Source organism: Ovis aries, chromosome 16 (genome assembly GCF_016772045.2).
Source record: "Ovis aries strain OAR_USU_Benz2616 breed Rambouillet chromosome 16, ARS-UI_Ramb_v3.0, whole genome shotgun sequence".
In the NCBI taxonomy this organism is placed as follows: domain Eukaryota; kingdom Metazoa; phylum Chordata; class Mammalia; order Artiodactyla; family Bovidae; genus Ovis; species Ovis aries.
In genome coordinates this window covers 61,299,146-61,320,457 of record NC_056069.1, presented here as the reverse complement: position 1 = coordinate 61,320,457, position 21,312 = coordinate 61,299,146, and the positions used below count along the sequence as shown (strand labels likewise).

Here is a 21,312-nt window from a genome sequence, read left to right as displayed (position 1 = left end):
TTTTGCCTTGATTTTCTTCTTAACCTTCAGCACCATGAATATTGCCCATATAATCAACTCTTCTTTGAAAAGACAACTCACAGCTACCTAATATTCTTTTGGATAAAGGTGCCATTCCATGCCTATATATCTACTATGTGTTTAACATTATAATAAGTCCCCTACATACAAATTTTAAAGTTGCAGACTTCCAAAGATGCAAGTGTGCATGCTAGCCCCTATATGCCAACTGTCGTACTATCGTTTTGTTCAGTTGCTCAGTCATGTCCATCTCTTTGCAACCCCATGGACTGCAGCGAGCCAGGCTCCCCTGTCCTTCACCATCTCTAGGAACTTGCTCAGACCTATGTCCAATGAGTCAGTGTTGCCATCTAACCATCTCATCCTCTGTTGTCCCATATCCTCCTACCTTTAGTGTTTACCAGCATCAACGTCTTTTCTAATGAGTCAGCTCTTCTCATCAGGTGGCCAAAGCAGTGAGCTTCAGCTTCAGCATCAGTCCTTCCAATGAATATTCAGGATTAATTTCCTTTAGGATTAACTGGTTTAATCTCCTTATAGTCCAAGGGACTCTCAAGAGTCTTCTCCCACACCACAGCTCAAAAGCATCAATTATCCAGGGCTCAGCCTTCTTTATGGTCTAACTCTTCAATCCATACATGACTACTGGAAAAACTGTAACTTTGACTATATGGACCTTTGTTAGCAAAGTAATATTGCATGGTTTTACTATACTTTTCAAGGTACTGTAAGATTCAAAATGCTTTCTTTACTTTTCTATGTACATACTATTTTTGTAGAAAATATTACAAACCTATTACAGTACAGATTAGCAATAGGGCCTTCCCTGATGGCTCAGTGTTAAAGAATCCGCCTGCTGACCCAGGAGACATGGGCTCAATCCCTGGATTGGGAAGATCCCCTGGAAAAGGAAATGGCAAAGCACTCCAATATTCTTGCCTGGAAAATCCCATGGACAGAGGAGCCTGGCGAGCTACAGTCCATGGGGTGGCAAGAGAGTCATGCATGACTTAGCAACTAAGTAACAACTATCAATATACAGCTGACTGTTATTTGGGTACCTAGCCTAACTGTTGAACTTAGGAACATGCTCTCAGGATGGAACTCATTTGCATGTAAGAGACTTACTGTATATTCTTTTCCAACTCAACTCAAGTTGAACAGTCTGATCCACACACTACAACTCCCGGTCTTCCTGCACCACCTTCCATATCCTGGGTAAATGCGACATGATTCCTACCATCTCTGAGACTGTCTCCATGATACTGATCTCACCTGTGTGCCTTTCATTCAGCCACCAGCGAGGAATGTGTTAGAAACAAGAGGCTGAATTTCAGCTCTTTTATATTTGGAAGACTTGGTTTGCTGCCAAAGAAATTGCTCTTCCTGGAAATTAAATTATTCTGTGTTACTGAAGGTAATGACCGCTATGTTACTCTAATGTTTGAAAGTCCAAATAAAACATTTGAGAGAGAAGAATAAAATATATTTTCAGAAGTGAGCTTTCTTTTTTTTTTTTTTTTTTTTTAGTTTGAATAGTCATGCTTGGAGTCAAATCAAACATCTTGTCTATTTGGAAATTTAATTTTTTCTTCTTTCTTGACAGTGTCCATTATTGCTCTTATTCAAAGTTAAAACATGAAACAATAATCAAACTCTAATTATCTACTGAGGTAGAAAATGCTGTGAGTAATAGCAAGCATGGGTTATCATTTGTATACCCTTTGGGAAGTCAGATTTTGACACTGTCCTTTCTATGCCCAATTCGCATCACTTACAAGACCATCCAATTACTGACAGTCCAAGTCTAGCATGGGGAGTAGGGAAGAAGTGAGCTATTTTTAAGTTGGCAATACATAAATCAGCTGAATTTCACCAACCATACTTTCTATAAATAAGCCAGGGTATTGGACATTCCCCTGGTAATTCCTCATATAGTGTCAAAATACCATCAAATACTTAAAGAACTCAACCACCAAGCAAAATATCATTAAAGACACTACTCCAAGAATTCTACAACTAGAATTCTTTATAAACCATGTCAATAAAGGGAATACGATTTCCGTATTTGTGATATTTCCTTCCAGGTGAAGGGAATCTAATTAATGTAACATTTCCAGTTTCTCTCTGGCCCTTGGCTTTCTCTGTCTCTGAAGAATAAAGGAAATGGCTGGCTAGCTGCTTCTTTTCTTCCTCTGGAGAACTTCCTACCTGCAGAGAGCAAGGGGTGGTCTCTAGAACTTAAAGCCACCTCTGTCCCTGTGGAAGGGAGGAGAGAAAGCCAAATTCCTGGGCTGTTATTCAGCATCACAGCAAGCTATAACTAATCAAAATGGGTATTTCCCTCCAGGGTGGCCACACCTTTATCCCGTTTTCCTTCCCACATCCCAGCTTTTTTCAGGATCAGAGAGGGTTGCAGAGGAGGGCTGATATTTTGGGGGTTCCTTAGAGATGTATGGATGTGAGAGTTGGACTGTGAAGAAGGCTGAGCGCCGAAGAATTGATGCTTTTGAACTGTGGTGTTGGAGAAGACTCTTGAGAGTCCCTTGGACTGCAAGGAGATCCAACCAGTCCATTCTGAAGGAGATCAACCCTGGGATTTCTTTGGAAGGAATGATGCTAAAGCTGAAGCTCCAGTACTTTGGAAACCTCATGCGAAGAGTTGACTCATTGGAAAAGACTCTGATGCTGGGAGGGATTGGGAGCAGGAGGAGAAGGGGACGACCAAGGATGAGATGGCTGGATGGCATCACGGACTCAATGGAAGTGAGTCTGAGTGAACTCCAGGAGATGGTGATGGACAGGGAGGCCTGGCGTGCTGCGATTCATGGAGTCACAAAGACTCAGACATGACTGAGCGACTGAACTGAACTGAACTGAGAGATACCACCAATTAACATTTCTGCACATTTTATCATCTGATGTAAATGCATACCTTTCTGTGATTTATGTTGTTGCATATTTAAGGGAGAGAAGATTACAATAAGCATTATAAGATTATTGAGATGCTTCTAAACCAAAAGATTTAGAACACGTGTACAAAATGCATTCTTCTTAATACATATAGATTGGATCAAGTGTAATGACAGTTGTGAAAGCAACATCTACTAAGCAAAAAGTGTTATTAATGAAAAATCTCCAGTCCTCACCTGTGAAGGATAAATGCAATAATTAATTTCAATGATAGAATTAACTGTTCCCCACCATCTAATGCTATAAACTAAATATCCCATTTTAATACATTCCATATCATTCAAAACTCATAGAAACTTTGATACTTAGAGTAACTTAACCAAACATAATTGGCTTACCCACTTACTTTGATCCAAAAACCAGAAAGGTCTTTTATGATAACATGAATTTTACTCTGATAACTTATAATTGGCAATTCCCACAACAATACATAAACTTGAACATAAACACCTACATTTTAGTCTCTTATTACACGGGTCACATTCTGTAACAAATGCTAAGATTCACCCAAGTGTTATTATCATAAGGATTATGTTGAAGGTATCTGTTCTACCTCACAGGAGCTGGACAGAATCAAACCCACAGGAGTTCAACACTTCACTGAAGCAACCAAGAGTGGAAGGACAAGGCAAAATGTCCATTTATCATCAAAAAGGTACCAATGGACACAGACTTTTCCCCCCAAGAACATGACTATAATTGGAGGTGGGGTGGGTCTTTTCTTTGTGTAAAAAATTTAGCCATTTAAGTTTCCTTTTTCCTTGTCACAATGATATGATGGGATTTACGCTCTGTGGTTCTAAACAAAGCAGCTGCTTAATATTTGACCTCACAGAAAATGACAATTAAACTGTCTATAATATTCCTGTTACAATGTTAATCTTTGTAGAATATTTGGTTTTAAACAGGTGACTAGAATAATATTAACAGGGTGTGAAAATTTTGCAACTTTTGACTAAGAATCTTTTTAAATTAAATTAAGATTGCAGTCTTTTTAAGTAATGGTGCTAGGGGATATAACTCGCTTCTCTATTTGCGTAACTATTATACATTTTAATATGTAAAGGACTGGCATATTGTAGAGTAGAAAAATTATATTTTAAATGCAAATCTACATAATAAAGCAATAATACAAAAGTAGTAGAGAAAGAACATATCTAACAGTTTTTGTTAGAGAGGGCAGTGGCTTTTATATCACACTTAATATATAAATGTATTATTACATAATGAATGTACATAATACCATATGATAATTATATAAAATTACATGAATGTGCTATGTGTTATAAATACATAATATTTAAGTACTCATCTTAATATGGAGGTACCTATCTTTTATATTTATACAAATATTTATAATTATAAGCCACTTACACACTTATTTCACTCTGAGACTGGCTCTTTGAGATTTCTTGTCTTATGTTACTCCTTTTAAATTAAAACATACAAAGATATTATATATCATTACTAATTATATTCCCCATGCTGGACATTTCATTCTCATGACTCAGTTATTTTGCATGCTTAGTTATTTAATGTAGTATGTATTTCTGCTTTATTGACTATGCTAAAGCCTTTGACTGTGTGGATCACAATAAACTGTGGAAAATTCTGAAAGAGATGGGAATACCAGACCACCTGACCTGCCTCTTGAGAAACCTATATGCAGGTCAGGAAGCAACAGCTACAGCTGGACATGGAACAACAGACTGGTTCCAAATAGGAAAAGGAGTGTGTCAAGGCTGTATATTGTCACCCTGCTTATTTAACTTCTATGCAGAGTACATCATGAGAAACGCTGGGCTGGAAGAAGCACAAGCTGGAATCAAGATTGCCAGGAGAAATATCAATAACCTCAGATACGCAGATGACATCACCCTTATGGCAGAAAGTGAAGAGGAACTAAAGAGCCTCTTGATGAAAGTGAAAGAGGAGAGTGAAAAAGTTGGTTTAAATCTCACCATTCAGAAAAGTAAGATCATGGCACCTGATCCCATCACTTCATGGCAAATAGATCGGGAAACAGTGGAAACAGTGTCAGATTTTATTTTTCTAGGCTCCAAAATTACTGCAGATGGTGATTGCAGCCATGAAATTAAAAGACATGTACTCCTTGGAAGGAAAGTTATGACTAACCTAGATGGCATATTAAAAAGCAGAGATATTATTTTGCCAACAAAGGTCCATCCAGTCAAGGCTATGGTTTTTCCAACAGTCATGTATGGATGTGAGAGTTGGACTATAAAGAAAGCTGAACGGCGAAGAATTGATGCTTTTGAACTGTGGTTTTGGAGAAGACTCTTGAGAGTCCCTTGGACTTCAAGGAGATCCAACCAGTCCATCCTAAAGGAGTTCAGTCCTGGGTGTTCATTGGAAGGACTGATGCTGAAGCTGAAACTCCAGTACTTTGGCCACCTCATGTGAAGAGTTGACTCATTGGAAAAGACCCTGATGCTGGGAGGGATTGGGGGCAGAAGGAGAAGGGAACAACAGAGGATGAGATGGCTGGATGGCATCATCAACTTGATGCACATGAGTTTGGGTGAGCTCCAGGAGTTGGTGATGGACAGGGAGGCCTGGCGTGCTGCGATTCATGGTGTCGCAAAGAGTTGGACACGACTGAGCGACTGAACTGAACTGAACTGAAACTTACGTATAGGACCCATTTTACATTTGAAAAACTGAGCTAAAAATTGAGAATCACATAAATGGCCAAGGACATACAGCTTAATAAGAGACATAGCTGGGATCCCTCCAAAACCAGTGCTCTCTCTCACCTTTGCACCTATTCAAAGCAGAATCCAAAACAGCATTATACTATGATAAATAATTCTAATATCGTACATAAATATATTAAAATATGAACTATGTATATCTGTTATAGGGCAAAATGCAACCTCTTTTCTAGAAATATATTTCTGATCTGAGATAAGTAATGGAATAATAAGTTCCAATATATGTAATACATTTCACAGATAACTATTAAGGAATTTACCAATGGATACATGTGAATACTTACCTAAGATGCAAAGCTTCTAGGGAGCATTTTTTCACTTATTTAGTCATTATTTGCAATTTATCAAAAATTAATTGATACAGAGTATAACTTCAATATCCTAATAGAGCTAAGACTTCCTACAAATCAATTAACTATGATACAGAGCTTGAAATTACACTCAGCTGCTATGTGATCAAAAGATAAACAACTGGAGGTGTCAAAACTATATGTTTTTGTTATGAGTCTTAACATTTTTCATGGTCTAAAAGCATAGTATGATAAAACATTTCTGCGAATTTCCTGGGCTGGAGGTACTATTTACAAATATAATTGGGTTCATTAGAGTCAACCAAGCAGTTTATTAATCAGTATGCTAGACTGGCACAGGATGTGATAGAAATTCTTTTATGTATGATATGTTTAAGATTTTATATTAGTATAAAAGCTATTGATTTAACATATAATAAACTTGAAGCCAGCAACAAGTATAAGGAACTATTCTCACTCAAATTAACTTTTCATTCATATCCATGTATTCCTTATCATAAAGCTATCAAAGTACCATAGCCCTAAGAATACATTCGCAATATGGGCCATGAAAACCATCACGGACACCAACTGAAGAGTTTGTCACAAAAACCATCATGGATATCAGCTGAAGAATTTGTCTTGAAGGTGTGTTTCAGCCAGCAAAGACCCATTGTACTACACCTTGGACGGAAGTACTAGATTTAAAAAGACCTGCTCGTCTTCTGAACTATAGGTATTTAAGTTAGGTACTCTCAACTATATGTCATCTTTTATTAATAAAACTAAGAACCTTCATAAAAATAAATACTTTTAAGTGTCTATTTAAAATCCTAGCCCCAATCCCCCACTAAATAAAATAAAGGTAACACAGAGAAACAACTATAAGTGGGTACGCATATCTTCTAGGGTAAATCAAGAGAAAAAGAAAAAAGAAAAAAAAAACACTTTTGGCAGCTCAAAATGGCAACAGTTCCTGTTTTAGTTCAACTAAGTTGTTACAACCAGATATAGTGAACCAGACAAACCATACCTCACTTTATGGAGAAACAAATTATAATAAATTACTTTAAATGTAACTTTAGTATTTTCTTACATGAAGACAACCTGATGAAAATACTCTGGAAAATTCTTCAACAATTTCACAGAAATGCATGCCATATAAAGGAGAACTTTGCAAATGCACAACAGACACTGTCAAGTTCTACAACATTGTCAGGAAAAATACTTAGTATTCACTTGTATGCCAAAAGTAATGTTATATTTGGGAATACTATAACTTCATTTTTAACTGTAAAGGCCATCATGTGATACTATCCTGAGAAGTGATTTAACAAAATTATAATCAACTAATTCAACTAATATCATCAGAATTCCATTTTTCTCTCTGATGCATTATTTCAGTGACAGAAAAAGAAATTGGCTTGTATTCTAATTGTGAAAGACACGAAGTTGCTGGAGATACTGTAATTTGACAGTGTGTGACTATTATTTCAAACAATGAAAATATTAGTGACATCTCTAATGATTAGGCTCTACAACGACACAAACATACACCAAATTAAATAACTCCTTTCCACGAGGCTATGACAATTTTATTAGAGCAGTGACCTCCTGTACTCCCTACAATTTCCATTCAATCAAGTACTATCATTTGCAACCCACAATATAACATAAGACATGAATCCAATACTTGCAGTTTTACCCACACCCATAAGCTGCTCTCTGTGAACACATGGAGGCACAGAGTAATCTCTACTAGTCCTTTAGGAAGCATGTTTAAAGCTGAAACACGAGGTTCAAATGGAAAGTGAAAGGAGAGACATGAATGTATACTTCACCGACTGCTTCTTTTTGCAAGAAATTTGATATGAAAACAATGCAACAAGCTCAAGAGTGTGCTTGAAGTGCTCTTGGAAACTTTTCTGAATGTGAATAAGGTGAAACTAAAGCAATATTGGTAAAAAAAAAAAAAAAATTCACAATCGTCCATTAACTAGAGCCACAAAGATCTTGCTAGTCTTTCTGTGATGCTGAGATATGTTAGCTGTATAATCACAGGTCTCCTAAATATCAGCATCTAACCCCAAATGCAATCATTTTCATTCATAGCCTGAGATCATGAAATCTCCAGACCAGTGGGAATGCCACTGAATGCTCTCCCCAAAACATTAAAAAATGGATCCTGCATGTGGCAAAGAGATTTCGCCGTGCTTTAGAGCATCGAGTCCATATTACAGGATGCCTGCCCCTATCTGTCATACTTCTCATAGAGCCAGCTCCCCAAACCAGGCACAGGTGCACTCCTGTAATTCGATATGAGTCATATCCACCACTTTTTCCATGGGATTTTAAAAGTGGCGCAGCTCTAAAGCCTCTTAGTCCTGCAGGTGAAATACTAACAGCGAAGAGATGAACTAAACTACCCTAAGTAGCTGATGGTAGTTTAAAGCTGCTGATGGAAGGGTGCACAATGAGATAACTCTTAGGTAGTTTGAGCACCTCCCTATTTAAGTCGTTGCAGAAAATTGCAAGCATCTCAAATATTCGACACCTAGTTCCCAAAAGTGAAAACAGATACAGATCAGGCCTGATACCATGGTTAGGAGGCAACGCTTCTCTAAACCAACATATCCTCTTGGTAACATCAGGCATGAATGTTAAAAACACCTTTCAGAGCCAAAGCGAACCAGATCAGTTCGGGAGGAGGGGGGACCCACCATGGAATAACAACGTGCCCCTCTTTTCCCCCACGCTCTTCTCTATCCCCAACATTTGGAGGGAAAACACAACTTCAGGCATTTTCAGAAGTAACTGTTCCTGGTGGGAACCACACACACACACCCCAAAACCTCTTAGACTGTTTTCCTACCACAGACCAGGGAGGCTGCACCACCTCTAGCGACTTAATTCTGAACGTAGTGGCTGGAACCCGCTAAGCAGCCATCGATGGAAATACATTACACACCAGAATGAGAGGAAGGTCGGCGAACAAGAAAAGCAGCTGTGCTTTCGGCCATTAATTACCGATCACCCAAATATCGCCTCGCAGCCTCCCACCCACATGCACAGCGTTCCGAACCTGGGTTTCAGGCGGCGCTTCCCGGAGCTTCGCTATCTATTGTCAGGACGCAGAAGCCCCCGAAACCTGGGAATCGAGCTGAAAACGCTGCCCCTGAAACAGCTAAATATAGACCCAAGGGGCTCTGGGTCTGGCAAGCAGCGGGAGACGGGAGAAACAGCCATGCAAGCATATGACTAAGTATTTCCATTTTGTTCTAGCCAAACATCGTAATGACATTGAACATAAGGGCAAGGCTGGAGGGGACTCCTCCCCACCCCCACCCGTCTTCTCCCGTATATTAGGGACGTCATGAATGCCACGGGTAGGTTCGGGAGGGTGGCGGGGCGCAGTATTGTTGGTGTTGCCCTATATTCGCCTCCTCCAGGGGAGATGGGTGGCGGGGAGGGGAGCACGCAGTAAGCCACTCGGTAACAGCTCCGAGAAAGGCACTAACCCCGGCCCCCAGCTCCAGGCTCGCCGTCTTCCGAGCGAGGGGACCCGGCGCGATCGCGGTCCTCCCCCGGCCAGGAGCCGCCGAGGAGCAACCCCCACCGGCGGCGAGGAGGAGCACGACGCCGAGCGGGATGCGCCTGGCCCCAGCCGCCCGGCCAAGGCAACTCACCGAACGGCGCGGCGCCGGATTGCCTCTTCGCGAACATGCACCCGCCGCCAGCGACAGCTCCTCAGTCCGGGGAGAGGCGTGCGCGCCGCCGCCCGGCTTCAGGGCAAGGTCCTGACCTTGCCCAACTGCAGCATCTTCCGCTTTTGTTGTCTGAGCGCGGCCGCGGGACAAGTGATGCCGGCGGGGAGCAGGGGCGAGCGCCGCGGGGGAGAGGCGGCTCCCCGACGCGAGTGCGCGGCGCCCGGCCCGGCGGCCCCTCCGAGCGCAGCGCGCGCAGCGCCCCCTGCCCGGCTCCGCGGGCTCCGCGGGCTCGGGGCTCCTGCGGGCTCCCGCGGGCTGCTGCGGGCTGCTGCGGGCTGCTGCGGGCTCCGGGCGCCGCCGGCCGGGCCGGGAGAGCCGCAGCCGCCGCCGCGCCCGCCGCTCCGCTCGGCCGGTTGCCGCCGCGGGCGCGAGCCTGGGGCCGCCGCGGCGCCCGGCGCCGAGCGCTCCCGTGCTGCGCCCCGCGCCACCTGCGCCGCCGCCGCCGCCGCCGCCGCCGAGGGCGAGGCTCCTCCCGCGGCGCGCGGCAGCCTCAGCCTCCACCTATGCCTCGGCGGCCGGCTCGGGCGCCCGGCTCGTGAGGCAGCGTCCGCCCCGCCGCCCGGACCTGCCCCGGGTGCCGAGCATGCCCAGTGCCGCCGCCGGAGCGCCGCGCTTCGCCGTGCTTATTCCACTTCTCCTGGTTTTCGCGGCAGCAGCGGGGGAGAGGGGAGGAGGCTGCGGGTTGGGAGAGGGCCGAGCATCCTTGGGAACGCACACCCCGGCCCTCAGAAGGGTGGATGCTCGCGAACCCGGCGAAAGCTGGAAGGGACCGGAGGAAGGCCTGGAACCCCGAGTTAGACCGAGGCTCAAAGGGCCGGTTCCTTCATGTACGTGCAACATGCTGACAGTTTATTGTGTGGCAGATGTCAGCGTGCAAGACAAAGGGCAGGGATGGAAGGGGTTCTAAGGGAGCAGGTGTGTGCGTTGGGGCCGGCGGCAGGCTGACTGTGCCTGAGCTGGGTGGAAATGGAGTCTCTCAAATCCTGTGGTTCTAGACCAAACATCGCCAGGACAGCCACCTCCGATCTCCCCACTGCGTCTGTCCCGTCTTCCCGTCACTTCCAGTACTTCGATGAAACACGCTGTTCGCGGGAGGAGAGACTTTGTCCTTAAATGAAATCCCTTTGATTTGGAACCTGGAATGTATGTAACTTCCTGCTAGAAAGACTTGGCTAGTCTGGAACTTGAAAAGATAGTAATGCTAAACTCCCCTCCTCCCTCCTCTTCCTTCAGCGCCCCCTCTCCTTTCTTCCAACTTCGGCACTTCGGCCACCTCGTCTTCCTCCTCCTCGGCCCCCTCCACCTCGCAGTCTAAGATGAAAACCCTTATGCGTTGCTTTCCCCAAAGTTTCCCTATATCCCCTGCATCGTACTCTTAATTTTCAGCTTGTTTTTCTGTGTCACCTGCTGGTTTGACAGCTGATTGACTCCTTGGGGACTTCTCTCTACCTCTCTTGCTGTGAAATACAGCAAGTAGAAATCACCGCAGTGAACAGTGAAAGTCTTGTTAGAAAACAAGACCCTTGACTTGTGCCCAAGAGGACCTCTGGGCCTTCACCCGAGTGCTCTCTTTCAAAAGTCATGTCTGGACTCAGTCCTAGTGCAATTACAAGACTTAAGACAGGCATAGTGCACCATTCCGGGGACCAGGGCGACTTCCTAATAATGTCACAGCGCACCATCCCTGACCCTGTGGATCCCAGACTGACTGTGGTTATGAGCTTCTCCCCTCTCCCCCTCCCCGGGGCTGGTTTCCGAGACAGAGACAGGCATGAGAGCCGTCCAGGAAATTGTCATCAGAGGGATTTGAGGGGCTTGTGATTCTCAGAAAGAGTTGCTCTTTTGTGTCAAAAAGAGATTATCCAACTAAGTTAAATGACCTGAATATTTATTCCGGGCTATTCTCTAGTATTATTTGGAGGAAGTTAATATAATTTGAAGTAAGAGCAAACGAGGAAAGTTTAAACAGGTTTGCCATGGTCAGGTTCATCAGACTCTTTTGCGAACCCATGAACTGTAGCCCTCCAGGCTTCTCTGTCCATGGGATTTCTCAGGCAAGGATACTGGAGTGGGTTGCCATCTCCTCCTCCAGGGGATCTTCCAGACCCAGGGATGCAATCCGCATCTGCTGTATTGGCAGGCAGATTTTTTAGCCCTGAGCCACCAGGGATGTCCTTTAAACGGGTTAAATAAATAGAAACAAATGAATGGGGCAGCATATTAAGCAAGGACCTTTGACAATAGTGCAAATGCTCATTTTTAACTCTCCTACCTCAGGGCAGGGCAGGCATAGATATACATACGCTTGGTCTCACCTGCAAAAGTAGTCCTCCAGCCTGGCTCCAAGTTTAAAGCCAGCTCTGTGTTAAAATACTTCGGACTCCTCTGAGGGAGGACACTGCAGGGCCATTTTCAGCAGATGTTGAACTATATTTTTTATTTCAGGTCTCAGAAAGGCAGTTCAATTACTGTGGAGTATTTGGTACAAGACAAATTAGCAGCACTGTATCCATTAGGCCACATTATGTTTTAAAGGATGTTCCTTGTTTTCACCATAGCTTTGGTCAGATTTATGGGGGGAAATTTTAACTGTGCCTTTTTGCATCTGTATGCTATTTGAATCTTTTAACTCAGGAAGTCTTGGAGGGTATGCAAACTTGGAGGGTAGGTCAGTTACAGTTTGGATTAAATCTGAGATAAGCGTATAGATATCATCCATAGAAAATCTATGCATCTTTTATGAATATATAGGTCTTAGTTAGAAACATAATTTTCTACTATTTTTTTAGTTGTTTTTGAGATGAGCAATAGCAAACCCTATTCACTAACTGTACACCTTGGAAATGACCCATAGGCCGTTCGTATAGGCTTCTTTAAAGGGCAGGTGATCCCTGTTCTTCTAACATAATGTGTACTCTAAGATATTAGTAAATGCACAATTTGAAAATATTGAAAAATAAAAACGATACTGGGTCGTGTTCCATCTTGGAATGACTCACTGCTGCCATCTTTTGCCTCTTACTTATAGATAGATTTTGTAAAAAGGAATAATCTGAATTCTCTAGTTCACTATGAGACCAGCAATTATTAACTCATTATTTTCAGGTTGTAGTACTCAATGCTGGAAGAGAAATCTTTACTTTTTCTTTTGTGTATACATCAAAAGAATTGTGTGTTCAGAAATCACATCTAAATATTGAAAGTTCTACCTCTTGGTTTTTCAAATCACTTCAAAATTTGAAGCAAATAGGTTTTTCATCAGGTTGGGAAGATCCCCTGGAGAAGGGAGAGGCTACCCACTCCAGTATTCTGGCCTGGAGAATCCCATGGGCTATATAATCCATGGGGACACAAAGAGTCAGACAGGACTGAGCGACTTTCACTTTCATGCTTTACATGGGGATTTTGTTTATGGTTTTTAGGAATAAGACCAAATAGTTTAAAATATTCTTATACATGAATGTATCATTTTTTATAATTTAAAGTATGCCAATTCTAGGAGGGTGACACTTGTTTGATTGAAGTGATTTAAATATAGCATGTTACTTGCCTTGAGGTTCAAAGAGAAGATAATATTCCTATAATTTTTAAAATGAATTAATCATTGATAAACAACTGGAAATTTCTCAAGTTGGAATGTTAAACTATGAGTGATTGTTGTTGCTGCCCAGCACTTAAATAGGAGTAGTAACGACACTCCTTTAAAATATACATTTTAAATTTTAAATAAAATTCTTTAAAATAGGAACATAACTATATATATATATATAGAGAGAGAGGACTAATAAACACTGTTACTGAATCACTGCAGATGGTGATTGCAGCCATGAAATTAAAAGATACTTACTCCTTGGAAGGAAAGTTATGACCAACCTAGATAGCATATTCAAAAGCAGAGACATTACTTTGCCAACTAAGGTCTGTCTAGTCAAGGCTATGGTTTTTCCAGTGGTCATGTATGGATGTGAGAGTTGGACTGTGAAGAAAGCTGAGCGCTGAAGAATTGATGCTTTTGAACTGTGGTGTTAGAGAAGACTCTTGAGAGTCCCTTGGACTGCAAGGAGATCCAACCAGTCCATCCTAAAGAAGATCAATCCTGGGTGTTCATTGGAAGGACTGATGCTGAAGCTGAAACTCCGATACTTTGGCCACCCCATGCGAAGAGTTGACTCATTGGAAAAGACTCTGATGCTGGAAGGGATTGGGGGAAGGAGGAGAAGGGGACGACAGAGGATGAGATGGCTGGATGGAATCACCGACTCGATGGACAAAAGTTTGGGTGAACTCCTGGAGTTGGTGATGGACAGGGAGGCCCGGCATGATGATTCATGGGGTCACAAAGAGTCGGACACGACTGAGCAACTGAACTGAACTGAACTGAACTGAAAGTAAGTTTACTAATTTGAATTAACCATTTTAATTAAGACCAATGTTCAGGTTATTGAATTATTTGGTTTGAAACTTCACACTTTCACACAAACTACCTTTTACTACTGCTCCTACTCATGTGATGATGTCATTCATGCATTCATTCATTCACCAGCAAATGTTTATTGAACATCTTCTGTGGAATTTAATTATAAATTGGGGTTATAAATTTTATATTATAAATTGGTGATGGAAGAAAAGAAAGCACACTGAGAGATAACCGTGCTCAAGTTGCCTTGAAAGTGAAAGTGAAAATGTTAGCCGCTCAGTCCTATCACACTGTTTGCAACCCCATGGACTGTAGCCTGCCAGGCTCCTCTGTCCCTGGAATTCTCCAGGCAAGAATACTGGAGTGGGTAGATATTCCCTTCTGCGAGGGATCGTCCCAAATCTGGGATCAAACCCAGGTCTTCTGCATAGCAGGAAGATTCCTTACCATTTGCGCCATGCTTATTTCTTTCTAACAAATAAGACTTGGACTAAAATAATCATCAGTACCATAGGCATATAAGGCATATAGACAATGTGCTATGTGCTTATAGTATTGATGATATGCTTATGGTACTGATGAGTCTTTTATTCAATGTCTTTCCTTCCATGTTTTCTCATTGTTTTTGCCTCCTCCAGGTATTTTGTGATTTAGGCCAGGCATGGTGAGAAAACAGGGCTTATAGTACTGAAGCAAAGCAAGGATACGGAGTGCTTTCAGTAATGGCTAAGGTTCTTAGAGATCCTTAGAGATTCTTAGAAATCATTGGAAATCCTTAGAGACCTTTGGAGATCCTTGGAGATCTGGAGCTTTCCTTGTGACTCAGCTGTTAAAGAGTTCACCTGCAATGCAGGAGACCTGGTTAAATCTCTGGCTTGGGAAGATTTCCTGGAGAAGGGAATGGCTGCTCGCTCCAGTACTCTGGACTGGAGAATTCCATGGACTGTGTAGTCCATGGGGTCACAAGGAGTTGAACACAACTAAGTGACTTTCACTTTCACTTTCTTGGAGATCCAGTGGAACATTCATTAACTCAATGAAAGAATCAGTGAGGAGGGAGGTATCTAGCAAAGGCACCTACACATATCAAAAGTTACAACCTGGTACTAAAATGTCTAAATCCTATGTAGGCTAGTCCTAAATAGGCAATGAGTCAGAAGTCTATGTCAACAGCCATTGGTGAATAACATATGCAGAAAGATGACATAAAATTACAGTGTGAAGCCAGAAAGAATTTTAATAACAGGCATTGACAGCAAGGGGAAATAAATGTTATGATATATCAGCAATGCTTGTAGACCTAATGGACTTCTAGAGGATGAAGTAACTGTCTCCCCAAATTGGTTGACTTGATACCCACAGACAAAGGATAGGAAGGAGAATCCTGTAGAATAACACCCAAACAGTGGAACAGGGAAGTTCTTATCAAGGTTCATCTAGACTTTCTAGATAAATTTTAAGGCAGATTTGATATAGCATAAAAATTTCATCCACAAAATTTCAGTTTTTTCACCAAACATCCAGGTCAGTGGTTCTTAGTGGAAGCATTACTGTTTCCAGTTCATAAATACGTAAGAAGGTATTATCTTCTTGTCACTAGCATTTAGTGGTCTTGAGGCACATATTTTAAACATTCTGCAATTATGTGACAATCCGACAGGAGGAAGAAAAAACCTGTATCATTCACAACTTTTCACCCAAGATTGTTGAAACCTTTTCCTATGTATCTAAGCCTACCATATGCTCCATTTTACATAGAAGCATATATAATTTTTGCATGGTTTTACTATACATTGAATTTTACAGGAATTGAATTTACAATGCGGGAGACTCAGGTTTGATCCCTGGGTTGGGAAGATCCTCTAGAGAAGGCAATGGCAACCCACTCCAGTACTCTTGCCTGGAAAATCCCATGGACAGAGGAGCATTGTAGGCTACAGTCCGTGGGGTCGCAAAGAGTCGGACACAACTGAGCGACTTCACTTCATTTTACTATACATTGAATTTTACTGGAATGCCTCTAAGATATGAATTATGGAAAGATTTAACATTGTTTTATTGAGAAATTGGCCAAGATTCGTTCATAAGATTAAGAACAATGTCACCAGTAGTATGCCCGCTTGCTTAGTTGTTCAGTTCAGTCGCTCAGTCATGTCTGACTCTTTGCAACCCCATGAATTACAGCACACTAGGCTTCTCTGTCCATCACCAACTTCCGGAGCTTTCTCAAACTCATGTCCATCAAGTAGGTGATGCCATCCAACCATCTTATCCCCTGTCGTCCCCATCTCCTCCTGCCTTCAATCTTTCCCAACATCAGGGTCTTTTCTAATGAGTCAATACTTCGAATCAGGTGACCAAAGTATTGGAGTTTCAGGTTCAGCATCAGTCTTTCCAATGAATGTTCAGGACTGATTTCCTTTACATTGATGGGTTTGATCTCCTTGCTGTACAAGGAACTCTCAAGAGTCTTCTCCAACACCACAGTTCAAAAGCCACAATTTTTTGGCACTCAGCTTTCTTTCACATCCATACATGACTACTGGAAAAATCATAGCTTGACTAGATGGACCTTTGTCAGCAAAGTAATGTTTCTCTTTTTTAATATGCTCTCTAAGTTGGTCCGGAGAAGGCAATGGCACCCCACTCCAGTACTCTTGCCTGGAGAATCCCATGGATGGAGGACCCTGGTAGGCTACAGTCCATGGGGTCGCTAAGAGTCGGACATGACTGAGCAACTTCACTTTCCCTTTTCACTTTCATGCATTGGAGAAGGAAATGGCAACCCACTCCAGTATTCTTGCCTGAAGAATCCCAGGGATGGGGGAGCCTGTTGGGCTGCCAACTCTGGGGTCGCACAGAGTCGGACATGACTGACGTGACTTAGCAGCTGCAGCAGCAGCTAGGTTGGTCATAGATTTTCTTCCAAGGAGCAAGCATCTTTTAATTTCATGGCTGCAGTCACGATCTTCAGTGATTTTGGAGCCCAAGAAAATAAAGTCTGTCACTGTTTCCATTGTTACCCCATCTATTTGCCATTAAGTAATGGGATAGGATGCCATGATCTTCATTTTTGGAATGTTGAGTTGTTTGTTTGTTTGTTTTGTTTTAAATTTCCTTTATTGCAATCTCTTTTTATTTTACAAGCCAATAAATACTTACATAAAGGTCCACAAACTACCTTATGACCCAGCAATCCCACTTCTGGGCATACACACCGAGGAAACCAGAATTGAAAGAGACACATGTACCCCAATGTTCATCGCAGCACTGTTTATAATAGCCAGGACATGGAAACAACCTAGATGTCTATCAGCAGATGAATGGATAAGAAAGCTGTGGTACATATACACAATGGAGTATTACTCAGCCGTTAAAAAGAATTCATTTGAATCAGTTCTGATGAGATGGATGAAACTGGAGCCGATTATACAGAGTGAAGTAAGCCAGAAAGAAAAACATCAATACAGTATACTAACACATATATATGGAATTTAGGAAGATGGCAATGACGACCCTGTATGCAAGACAAGGAAAGAGACACAGATGTGTATAACGGACTTTTGGACTCAGAGGGAGAGGGAGAGGGTGGGATGATTTGGGAGAATGACATTCTAACATGTATACTATCTCGTAAGAATTGAATCGCCAGTCTATGTCTGACGCAGGATGCAGCATGCTTGGGGCTGGTGCATGGGGATGACCCAGAGAGATGTTATGGGGAGGGAGGTGGGAGGGGGGTTCATGTTTGGGAACGCATGTAAGAATTAAAGATTTTAAAATTTAAAAAATAAAAAAACTAAAAAAAAAAAGAAAGAAAGAAATGGAATGCTGAGTTTTAAGCCAACTTTTTCACGTACTCCTTTCCTAATTCAGAACCAGTCCAGTGTTCTATGTCAAGTTCTAACCATTGCTTCTTGACCTGCATACAGATTTCTCAGGAGACAGGTAAGGTGGTCTGGTATTCCCATCACTTTGAGAATTTTTCAGTGTGTTGGGTTCCACACAGTCAAAGATTTTAGCATAGCCAATAAGTAGATGTTTTTCTGAAGTTCTCTTGCTTTTTTGATGATCCAACAGATGTTGGCAATTTGACCTCTGGTTCCTCTATCTTTTCTAAATCCAGCTTGAACATCTGCAAGTTCTCAGTTCTTGTACTTTTAAAGCCTCGCTTAGAGAATTTTGAGCATTACTTGCTAGCATGTGAGATGAGTGCAATTGTACAATAGTTTAAATATTCTTTGGCATTGGAATGGAAACTGACCTTTTCTAGTCTTGTGGGCACTGCTGAGTTTTCCAAATTTGCTGGCATATTAAGTGTAGCACTTTAACAGCATCATCTTTTAGGATTTGAAATAGCTCACCTGGAATTCCATCACCTCCACTAGCTTTGTTGGTAGTGATGCTTCCTGCTGCTACTGCTGCTAAGTAGCTTCAGTCGTGTCCAACTCTGTGCTACCCCATAGACGGCAGCCCACCAGGCTCCCCCGTCCCTGGGATTCTCCAGGCAAGAACACTGGAGTGGGCTGCCATTTCCTTCTCCCGTGCAGGAAAGTGAAAAGTGAAAGTGAAGCTGCTCAGGCATGTCTGACTCTTCGTGATTCCATGGACTGGAGCCTACCAGGCTCCTCCATCCATGGGACTTTCCAGGCAAGAGTACTGGAGTGGGGTTTCATTGCTTCCTAAGGCCCCACTTAACTTTGCATTTCAGAATGTCTGGTTCTAGGTGAGTGATCACACTATCATGGTTATATAGGTCATGAAGATTTTTTTTGTACAGTTCTTCTGTGTGGTCTTGCCACCTCATCTGCTTCTGTTAGCTCCATACTCTTTCTGTCCTTAATTGTCCCTGTCTTTGCATAAAATGTTCCCTTTGTTTCTCTAATGTTCTTGAAGAGATCTCTAATCTTTCCCATTCTGTTGTTTTCCTGTTTCTTTGCACTGATCACTTAGGAAGGCTTTGTTATCTCTCCTTGCTATTCTTTGGAACTCTGCATTCAGATGGATATATCTTTCCTTTTCTCCTTTGCCTTTTCAGTTGTGTCCAGCTCTTTGTAGCCTGCCAGGCTCCTCTGTCCATGGGATTTTTCAGGTTAGAATACTTGAATGATTTGCCATTTCTTTCTTAAGCTGAGCTTCCCGACCCAGGGATCAAACTCACATTTCCTATATCTCCTGCATTCCAGGTGGATTCTTTATGTGCTGTGCTATCAGGGAGGCTCTACCAATAGCATATATCTCAACAAAGCAGACTCTTGCATCAACCTGTTGTTATAGCCATTATCTTTATGCTGATGCTTCATGTAGGTACAAATGTCTAAGTAGTTGGTTAGCTATTCTAGCTTAGTTGTGACCACGCATTTATATAAAGAAAAACATAATATTTTATTTTAAAATAATTTTCCTTTTTTTCTTCTTTATGTTTATGTTAGACAATTATGGGGGCCCTTAAAAATACATTAATACCTGTGAATTTCTTTTCAAAATAACAGAATGAACATTATGCAGTATTTGTTATAGAAATAAAGCATTGGGTTTCAATAGGTTTGAAGATGAAATACCTAAATGATTTACTTAAGAAATCAATAGACTCAATTATAATCATGTATACTGTAGGCCCAAGGAGAGAAGTTGGGGCTTCCCACCAAACTTGTTCATTATTCTATTCTTGTTATAGTATAAAATTTATAATTAATGATCAATCACATACATAGGCCTCAGATTGGCCTGAATGCATAGAAAGAATTTACAAATTAATCCTGATTTTCCCTCAGTTTTATGATCTCAGATTCAGCTTCTTTCCTAAATCCCCAATATTTGTCCGTATTACTATTTTTTGTGTTGTTTTGCTTTAGAACATCAATTTGTCTTTTCAGATTTTTTTTCCTGCACTTTCTCTATTCACTCTACTAATTCAGCCAAAATATTCTAACTGATTCCAAATCACTGTTGGTTACCTTCCCGACACCTATCTTTTCCATCTTCCTTTTGTACAGGACCCAGAGATTGTTCTGCATGGCATGTGACTGCCGATAAAATAACACTGCTTCTATTGCTGCTGCATGTAATCTGCATGTAGACACGAGAGACTGAGGGAGTATTCAGAGAGCGGTTTGCTTTTGTGGAAATTTCCTCCAGTATTGCTTGATCCTTCCTCCTTCCCACAGTCTGAAATGCAGACTGCAGGCTGGATTTGGACCGTGAGCATGAGAGCCACAGACCAAAAATGAATAAATCTAAAATCAAAGGATTTGAAAATTCACTGAAGCCGCTGTACCAATTTGGGGCTTCTGGTCCTCGAGCTTCTTATTAAGGGAGAAAAATTAGCCTGTGTTTGGTTAAACCACTGGCAGTCAGTTTCTGGTCTGTACAGTCAAATGCTATCTTGGGTCTATTCAATGCATGTTCCGTAATCTCACCCTCTGCTTACTATAGCTATGATCACTTTAAGTACTTCCCTTGCAATATATTGTCTATGAAACTTAAATTTTTTTTTCAATGAAATGACCACATGAAAAGGTCTGAAATTATATGCATTATAAGATAAATCAATGCTAAACCAATCTAACATAGGATGAGATTGTCACTGACCAATGAATGAAGTTAGGTTGAAAATTTTGCACACTGAGTCCACCCTATATAATCCAATGATTTTTACATGGTCTCCCAGAATGCATAACTAGTTTTCAATTCCTGGTCTCCTTAATGTTTTCCATTTTTCCAGGGTTACTCTCAAGGTTGTAAAGAGTTCATATTGTGAACTGTATCAGTTTTCTCATTAAAATTCTTGAAGATCCCATCTTAGTACCTAAAAAATAAACAAAATTTTGCCTCAGATTATGGTGTGAATTACATGAATGAATCAATCTACAGCAAACATTATGGCTAATATTAGTGATGACATTAAAATGTCCTTTGGATCCTGCTGTTTTAGCTGCTATAGCAAAGCATACGTATTATCTGATTGTCAGATAATCAGACATCAAGACATCATCAAGACACAGACATGATACCATCTTGTCAATGAATGCTTTTCATATTCATTTTTCCTAATAAGCATTAACTGGATTTCTTCCACATGCAGATAATTATATCTTGCAGACTAATGA

The 21,312-nt window shown here is 41.6% G+C and overlaps 1 protein-coding gene across 2 annotated transcripts in view; it reads right to left on the bottom strand.

The window, feature by feature from the left end:
• The window catches only part of CTNND2 (catenin delta 2), a 1,117,159-nt gene extending 1,107,222 nt beyond the window's left edge, over positions 1–9,937 (bottom strand). For both annotated transcript variants that reach the window (XM_027980164.3, XM_027980165.3), the window contains exon 1: positions 9,706–9,937. In XM_027980164.3, coding sequence (XP_027835965.2) covers positions 9,706–9,742 — 37 coding nt within the window. In that variant the 5' untranslated portion in view covers positions 9,743–9,937. The remainder of the gene's footprint in view (positions 1–9,705) is intronic.
• Positions 9,938–21,312: the final 11,375 nt, after the last annotated feature.